The sequence below is a fragment of the Rana temporaria genome, chromosome 2 (assembly GCF_905171775.1).
Source record: "Rana temporaria chromosome 2, aRanTem1.1, whole genome shotgun sequence".
NCBI classification, from domain to species: Eukaryota; Metazoa; Chordata; class Amphibia; order Anura; family Ranidae; genus Rana; species Rana temporaria.
The window spans coordinates 401,257,993-401,267,518 of NC_053490.1; the positions used below are offsets into that span (position 1 = coordinate 401,257,993).

Below are 9,526 nucleotides of genomic sequence, written 5' to 3' on the forward strand. Positions count from 1 at the left end.
CTCAGCATTGCACACCTCACCCACAATGGTGTATTACTTTTGGAGGGCTGACACCTAAAATTGTGTGTAATATATATATATATATATATATATATATATATATATATATATATATATATATATATACACACACACACTATATTTTTTATTATTTATTTTTTTAAATTGTTTTTAATAAAAATATATATATATATATATAAAATAATATTTATTATGTTTTTATATATTAATTTTCTAGGGTTTTTTTGTGTGTATTTTCATATGACATCTAATGTTTGAAGACAAGCAGCAGGTCTGTATGCCAGATCTAGTTATCTGTGCTAATGGAAGGTGTCAGGTCCTACCTTTTCTCATGGCAATGAGTGCAGAGCCATTAATGTCAGCAAGATTTTGGTCAATTTTTATGGATAGTAACCTGCACTGACTGCTACTGTTATATTGGCATTAGATGAATATGATATATATGTGAACATTTTGGCTATACTATATACTGTACCATGATATATAATATGAATACACACAAATATTTATAATGTTGTGATATGATCTAAAAAGTGTCTGACCATACACTTACATTAAAACACATAGTGTGATTTATTAAAATAGAATATGAAACAACATAAAAAAAGGCTTCATTTCACTATTTGTTATTTTGCATATGACATGGAACCATTCCACATTATACCTAAATTTGGAAATGCATCATATAGTTCCAAATTATTAACAATCGCTAACAGTCCATAAGTCATTGGCTGGACAGCCTCAGGTGCCCGCTTGTATTTTTCTATGTTACACCAATGCAAGACAATGAGAAACACCTGCTCTGGGTGACACAAAAGAAACATGTAGCCAAGGACGTGCCAAAATGACAGCTGTGCTGCCTTGTCGCCCATCCGCTGACCCAGCAGAATCAAATACAAGCATATCTAGTACAGTGCAAAATAAGTCTTACATATTGTACATATTATTTTAGTTACAAAAGTAGTGCAAAATCATGAAAGGCTGATGCAATCTGCTCTAGAATTGCTTCCGCTGCACCCCACCCCTCTGCCCTTCACACATCATCCAACCCTTTTAGTAGCTGAGCAGAATTTCCTGTATTTCTGCTGCCGAGAGTAACAAGAATTTTGCTAATAAGTCCTATGTAGCCTTGCTACTATTTAGCACAAGTATGGGGGGACTAACCAAGATTGGCACACAAAGAAAAACACACCAGCTTCTATATGTACACTCATTTAGCGTTTATGCGCCAAATAAATATGTGTTCTCTATACACATCCATCTTTCCTCTCGCTCCTCGCTGTCTGCCCCTTCTTGCTACCAGTCCTAATGGTGTATATTGTAGAATGATTTTTCCCTTAGAACATTGGTGCAAGTGCTTGATTATCTTGGCACACGCTATCGGGCAATGTTATAGTGATTTTGCGTCGCTGGCGTAATGGCATTGTTCTTTTAATGCCAATATTTACACACAAAAAATAAACACATTTCCCTTTGTTAGTCCCCCCTTGTGCATTAATAAAAGAATCTGTACATGCATGAATGCTAAGTGCCATCAATAAGCGTATTTAAAGGAATTTAAAAAATAAAAATGTCAAATTTCTAACTAGGTCAATAGAATTGGGTGATGAAAGGGTTACCCAGGGCAGTGCTAGAATGATTTAGTCACTGCAGCTTAAAATATTTATGAGAGGTGTAGTACAGGAAATATCCCCAGTCATTTCATGGTTATGGCCAACAACCCCTGATACTAGTAAAGAATAAATTAGACCATTAAAGTAAATATGATCCCTGACTCCCTCCTTCCATGTTAATGGTACACACTCACCCTCTTCAGCCAAAATAACAAGATAAAAAAAAAATGTTAAACAATAAACCAGACCCATCAAATATTGAAAACATAATTAATGTCATAAGCCACTATTGTCAATGTCCCCAGCTCCCAAATCCAATTTCCTCTTTATATCTGTTGGTGAGGACATTGGCTTTCCTGGTGAGTTTACTGAGCACTGTGTGAAGTCCAGTGAGATGATAATGGAACTGCTTTTCCAAATCCTCCTCTCCATCCGCATCCTCCAGCCGGCTGATATCCATAGAGCTCAATTTGTCCTTTTTGCGCTCGTCTCCCTGCAGGATGCCCCATTCAATGTCATTCCTGATGGATTTCAGCAAAATGTAGTAGCCGTGCATGTCTCTCCTTGAAAAGTAGTTGGCAGCCCCATTGCTGACTCCATCCTTCTCCTCCATTTCTAGGGGTAAGTCTCTGAGCAGGCTAGGCACCATGACGGTTTGGTCCATGTTGCTCACCGCCCCGATGAACCGATTCATGGCATTAAACAAGGAGTGCTTCTGGTTGTACGTGTCGGATATTTGCATCATTTTTGCAGCCCGGTGATTAAATCCTGAGCAGGTGAAAGCAAAAGCACCAGAAACAATCTGCTTCCCGGGGTGTCACAATCCGCTTTTCTTGGAGATGGCGATTAGCGCCGCAAGACGTACAAGCCAGGTAAGCTGCTCTATCTCCCAGTGTCAGCTCATCGGCCGTGCTCCTGGTTCTGGCGGTGCGATTGGACAGAGATTCTCACTGATCTTTCATAAAGCTTTTCTCTGGTTTCTTATAATAAGCATCGGTTGCATCCAGTCCTCTTTACTTTATCATGTAAATGACTTAAGATCTGAATCAGTGTGACAGTAGCCACTCCTTTTTTCTCTTCCACATGCACCAAGCAACCGGCTTCTTTTCAGTCTCAAGCACAGTATATATACCCTGGAAGAAAAGGTGTAGCTGAAAGTGCCACCCCCTTGCAGTATAGCAGGATAAAGCCGGTTCACATATCTGAATGACCGAGAGTAACACAGGCTTTAGCTTTGCCTAACATGGATGGAAACTCCTCCCAATTTCTCCTCTCCTCACATCCAGGCAGGTCCCAGCTGCCCAGTAAGAAGATCAGGCTTGTTGCCTGGTAAACCCCCCTGCTCCTTGCATCATGCACAGTTACTGGCAGGCACCTTACAAAAGCTGAAATCAGTCAGCAAGGAAAAAAAAAAAATGTGCTTGAAATGTGGAATGACTGTTCGCGGATATGTATGAGCTAAACATATCTCTATGTACAGCACATGCATGTGGGTGGTGTTAGCTATCTGCTGTATGCGACTGGCCCTCCTGGCACGTTACCAAGTTTAATATTACTTGCAAGGCTCTACCAAAGGCAAATATTACAGCAGACAAAAAAGCTAATAATTCACTATCACTGTTTACAGGGAAGTTATATTCAAACACGAAATGGACGCAGATTTCTGAGAGTATTACACCAGAAACGTAATGCAAACATGTACTCTGCCATGCTATGAACTAGCTGCATGCACACACAGCCGTGATCAGCAGCATAGCCAAATGAATATTATTAATAATAATATTTTTTTTTATTACCGATAAAAAAAAATTGAGGCATAAACTAAATAGAAATGTAGCTGGTTCAGCAGGGACTGGCCACATTTCAATCCATCTGTGGCCGTTCTCACTTGACAGAAGTTGATCCAATAACTGACTTCTGTAGAACGGGTATGTTGGAAATGTTTTCTCCATCGGTGAGTTGTGTAATAAAAAAAATAAAAAAATCACTGCTGCTTTATCACGCATGCGCAGATGCAATTTTTTAAGTCCAGAAAAATCATAGACCCAAGCGACAGATTTTGCATTCTTCAGTTTTAGTAAATCAACCTCTTAGTGCTTTGGATTGAGACAAGTACACAGTACAGAAGGATATGCTTTGTTCATGTTTCATGTCTAATGTGGCATACACATGACCGTTTTTCATGCCATGGAAAAAAACAACAATCTCAACGTGATTCCTCTCAAGCCTGCCTTGCATACACACGATCGTGATAAAAAATGCTTGAGCAAAGCGCGGTGACGTACAACATGTACGACGGCACTATAAAGGGATAGTTCCATTCGAATGGCGCCACCCTTTGGGCTTGATTATGCAAATTTCCCTTCTCATAACTTCTGAGCATGCGCGTTTTTTCCCCCCGTCGTTAAAGCCTACACATGACCCTTTTTCACAACGTCAAAAACGTCAAGAAAAATAGAGCAGGTTCTAAATTTTTAATGCCTATTTTTCTCGTCAAGAAAAATGCTCTGGAGCCTACACACGATCGTTTTTAAAGCGGATGTGCCACTAAAAAAATATATTAAAAGCCAGCAGCTACAAATACTGCAGCTGCTGACTTTTAATATAAGGACACTTACCTGTCCTGGAGTCCAGCGCCGATCGCAGCAGATGACGAGCCGATCGCTCGTCACCCTGCTGCTCCCCCCTCCATCCACGGTGAGGGAACCAGGAAGTGAAGCGCTCCGGCTTCACTGCCCGGTTCCTTACGGCGCATGCGCGAGTCGCGCTGCGCCCGCCGATTGGCTCCCGCTGTGTGCTGGGAGCCGAGTGTTCCCAGCATACAACGGGGGACGGACGGGAAGCAAGGGAAAAACCCGTCTTTTTCCCGCATCGTAGGGCCGGAAGTGGGTGCAGATACCTGTCTGTAGACAGGTATCTGCACCCCCCTCCCCCCTGAAAGGTGTCAAATGTGACACCGGAGGGGGGGAGGGTGCCGATCAGCGGGACTCCACTTTAGAGTGGAGATCCGCTTTAATGACCAATTTAAAAAATTGCATTTTTCTCGTCATGAAAAACGGTCGTGTGTAAGCAGCATTAGGTTGACAATCACTTTAAGACCCCTTTCACACGTGGTCGTTTTGCAGGCGCTATTGCACTAAAAATAGCGCCTGCAAACTGACCTGAAACAGCTTCTGCTGTGTCAGTGTGAAAGCCCCGAGGGCTTCCACACTGGAGCGGTGCGCTAGCAGAACGGTAAAAAAAGACCTACTAGCCGCATCTTTGGAGCGTGTATACCGCTCCTTCATCACTCCTGCCCATTGAAATCAATGGGGCACTGCGGCTATACCACCGGCAAAGCGCCTCTGCAGAGGCGCTATGCTGGGGTTAACCCTTTCTCGGCCGCTAGCAGGGGGTAGAACTACCCCGCTAGCGGCCGAATAGCGCTGCAAAATTGGCGGTAAAGCACCGTTAAAAATACCGCCGATGCCACCCCCGCCCCAGAGTAAAAGGGGCCTAACACAATTGGTTTTCTATTGCTTCAAGCCCTAGTTCACATTGATGCGATTTGAAAGGTCAAATCTGTGGCAATCGCAGCATCCGAATCGGTGCACCGATTGCCAAAAGTAGGTCCTGTACTACTTTTGGCGATTTCCATTGACATCTGTGCAGAAACCCGCACAGATGTCTCTGAAATCGCCCCCGAAGTCGGACTGACATGCGGAAATGAAATTGTGCGAGTTCAGCTGAACTCGCACAATTTCATTCCTGCAGTCAGTGTAAACCTAGGCTAAGGGCTCATTTACACTACAGTCACCGTGTTCAGTTCCACATACTTGCATTTGTATTGTGTCTGTAGTGCATTTTTTAGGCATTATTTATGTTTTTCTTTTTTTCCTGAGTTGCTTTACATGCATTTGTGGAGTGTTCATGTGTGTTTTCATTTGTTCCAGTGCATTTCAATGCAAAAAAATAAATAAAAACTGCATTCATATGCGTTCGTACTGCATTTAAAGATGTGTTTGACCTCATCTGGTCCCGAGCCCTGGAGCTTATAAGATTTTAGCAATTCGAATTTCAAAATTATTTTCTTTCGAAAATCTTATCGAGGAATTTTCATTCGTATTTCGCACCATTAGTGGGCTGTAGCAACAGCCGATTTTCATGCGGCCATTGAATTTTAATAATCGAACATGTTGTAAATTTTTAGAAAAAACAAACTATTTTCTAATCAATGATGGGGGAATCGTGCGAGTAATGTAATAAAAAAATAAATAAGCATGTGCAAGAAAAGAAAATTATTTTCTGTAGTAACAGGAGGTGAAATTGAAGGCTTGGTTGGTCGAATTTTTAAATCAACGGTGGCAACATCAGATCACATAACACAAAAAAAAATGGATCCTGCTGGGACGCACACGGCGTGTGGGGGATGACGTCACTTCCGTGGACCAGAATGCAACGCGTTTCGGTGTATGCACTGCGACCTACTGAGGATCACAGCGCGTGCCTTTTTCAAGCTAGTCTAGATTGGACTAGCTTGAAAAAGGTGCGCGCTGTGATCCTTAGTAGGTCGCAGTGCATACACCGAAACGCGTTGCATTCTGGTCCATGGAAGTGACGTCATCCCCCACACGCCGTGTGCGTCCCAGCAGGATCCATTGTTTGCGCTCCAGCCCTCTCTCTGGTGCCGCAGAGACTTTCCCAGGAAACCGCTTGTCGGCGAACCGGGCACACGCTCTCCCACTAGCAGCATAAGCACAGCGAATGGACTCCACAGCCACATGCCTGCATACTACTACTTCCATGTGAGTGCTTTGATGTTACTTTCATATTAAAGTCTGCAGTTTTTTCTAAGTGGCGCCTGTTTTTTTCTGTTTCAAGCTTTGGAGTCTGGCTTCGGCTCCCCACGCAAGGCTGCCCAGAATAAAAGGGCTGCTCTCTCACTTCAGAGATATATCGCTCAAAGGACTTTTTAAAAGGAAAGATATTTATACTTCTGTCAGCGTGCACCAGTATTGTAAATATTGTCAATATAAAGTTAATGACAATCACAAATCGGTTCACAAAAGGCAGTGAACTGTGGAATCAGATCACATGGGTCTGAACACTCATGTGATCTGATTCCAATGCGCACAAAATAGAAAAAAGGGTACTGCACCATTCTGGTGCAAAATCAATGCGATTTCACCCATACAAACTGTATGGCTGAATTTGCACAAACATTGCATGTGATGTGCACAGGAATGTGGTGCAAATCACATGCAATGTCTGCAATCGCATGAGTGTGAACCCAGCCTCAATATAAGTACACTTACCTGTTTAGGGAATCTTCAATCGGCTTTGCATGCAAGTGCTGGCATCTGTAGTAAGGGAAACAGGAAGTGAAGCCTTGCAGCTTCACAGCCTGTTTCCTACTGCGCATGTGCAAGTCCACTGCGCCTTATGAATGGTCCCATAGTCTTCTGGGACCTGTGATAGGTCCCAGTAGACTGCAGGGGAAGGAAGTGGGAGCAGGTACCTGTCAAAACCGGGTACCCGCTCCCTTCCAAAAAGTGCCAAATGAGGCAGTGGAGGGACAGGAGGATGCAAACAAGCAGAGCTTCTCCTTTTGGGTGGAGCTCCGCTTTTATACAATAATAAATGTCATTAATTTTTATAAAAAATTATATTATGAGTTTGGAAATTCTAGAGTAAGGCTCAAAGTGATTGTAAAGTCTTGTCGTCGTCGTCGCCCCCCCCCCCCCCTCCCCCCATAAAAATAACATACGTGTTATACTTACCTGCTATGTTTCAGTGGATTTGCACAAAGCAGCCCAGATCCTCCTCTTCTGTGATTCTAGCCCCTCCCCTTCTGTTCAGTGTCCCCGCAGCAAGCAGCTTTGCTAAGGGGGCACCCAAGCCGAGTCACAGCTCCTTGTGTCCATTCAAACACATTTCCCTGACCCACCCCTCACTGGCTAGCTAACTTTGATTGACAACACGACAGCTAATGACGCTGTTGCATCTCAGCCAATCAGGAGGGAGAATCTCAGATGGCTGAGACACTTGTGGACATCACTGCACAGAGAGGAACCTCAGGTAAGAGGGCTGTTGCACACAGAAGACTTTTTATCTTAATGCATTTAAGATAAAAAAAAAAATCTGCCTTTACAACCCCTTTAAATAATGCATTAAAATGTAACTAAACCCATTAGGCCCCTTTCACACAGGGCAGATCCACTCAGCGGACTCCGCTAGCTCAGCGTAGAACAGGTCCGTCTCCGCTCACTGTGCAGGGACGGACCTGTCAGAGCCCCGCTCTCCGATATGAGAAAATCAGATGAAAACGGACAGCATGTTCATTTTCATCCGATGGACGAATGACAAAAGTATCACCATCCGTCTGTTTTGAGCGTATCTTGACGGATCGGATGGCAGGCGGGAGTCAGCAGACACATCTCCACCTGCCCATACAAGTCAATGGGTGGCCCGCTCAGATCTGCCTTAACCACTAAAGGACCGCCGCCTGTAGATATACGTCCACAGAATGGCACGGCTGGGCAGATGGACGTACCGGCACGTCCTGTACATCTACCCAGCCGTGGGCCGCGGGCGCGCGCCCACGACCCGGTCCGAAGCTCCGGGACCGCGGGTCCCGCGATCGGTCCCCGGAGCTGAAGAACAGGGAGAGCCTCGTGTAAACACGGCTTCCCCGTGCTTCACTGTGGCGGCTGCATCGATCGTGTCATCCCCTTTATAGGGAGACAAAAAGTAAAAAATATTGCATTTTTTTCAAAATTGTGGCTCTATTTTTGTTTATAGCGCAAAAAATAAAAACCGCAGAGGTGATCAAATACCACCAAAAGAAAGCTCTATTTGTGGGGAAAAAAGGACGCCAATTTTGTTTGGGAGCCATGTCGCACAACCGCGCAATTGTCTGTTAAAGCGACGCAGTGCCGAATCGCAAAACCTGGCTTGGGCATTTAGCTGCCTAAGGGCTCTTTCACACGGAGCGGATCCGTATTGATCTGCTCCGTTAGCCCGTTTGGCTCAGCGGGGATTCCTCCGTTAATCCCCGCTGAGCTGTCGGCAGACCCCGCACACACAGTGCAGAGACCGCCCTGTCTCTCCTCCGCTCTCCCCTATGGGGAATCGGATGAATACGGATCGTGTGTCCGTATTCATTCGATCAGTTCCGCCGGACGGAAGAAAAATAGGGTTTTCTTCCGTCCGCAAAAGCGGATCTTTGCGGAGGCGGATGGTTGCGGACGTTAGCGGATGCATCATCCGCTAACGTCTGCAATCCCATAGGGATGCATTACAAGTCCGTAAACGGACTTGTAATAAACGGACCGTTTGTCCGTACGTCTGAAAGGGGCCTAAAGGTCCGGGGCTTAACCGGTTAAAAAATGGACAGGCAGATCTTTGCAGACCCAATCGTGTGAAGGGGGCCTTAGACTTTAGTAGACTAAAACAACTCAGATGACTAAAACGACATTTTAGTCAAAAAACTACAAATAAAATTAAAAAAAATGACCACTGGTTAGATGTAGGTCTTCTTTAGGGGCTCATTTGTGTGCCGTTACCACTATTACCCCTAACGCAGACGTGTTCCATGCAGACGTACACCAGCAAGCATGCAAACTAGTACAAGGGAACTGATTTCCGAGGAAAATTATAAAAAAAAACACTCATTTTGCCCAGGGGGAGCAGACTGTGCTTTAACTCTATGGTGACAGAGAATTACAATTTTCTGGCTCTAACACCACTGATGAAATGAATGATTGGAGTGTGGTGGTCGTTTAGTCAGACAAGGAAGGTGCAGTGTGATTAGCGGGGAACAATTAAACCCTTTAGTTTTTCCCTTGGCGGAAGCAGCTGTTATCTGGAGTCGCATTGAAGCTCGCTCTTGCCTATTCAATGAACTCGCTGAA

At 44.3% G+C, this 9,526-nt stretch overlaps 1 protein-coding gene across 1 annotated transcript; it reads right to left on the minus strand.

Annotated features, from left to right (window-relative positions):
- Positions 1-570: 570 nt before the first annotated feature.
- Positions 571-2,856, minus strand: MID1IP1 (MID1 interacting protein 1). Its single transcript, XM_040338116.1, has one exon. The coding sequence runs from the start codon at positions 2,377-2,379 to the stop codon at positions 1,927-1,929; it is 453 nt and encodes a 150-aa protein (XP_040194050.1). The 5' UTR covers positions 2,380-2,856; the 3' UTR covers positions 571-1,926.
- Positions 2,857-9,526: the final 6,670 nt, after the last annotated feature.

Coding starts and splice junctions, on each gene's coding strand:
- MID1IP1 (XM_040338116.1), bottom strand. CDS start 2,379: ATGATGCAAATATCCGACACGTACAACCAGAAGCACTCCTTGTTTAAT.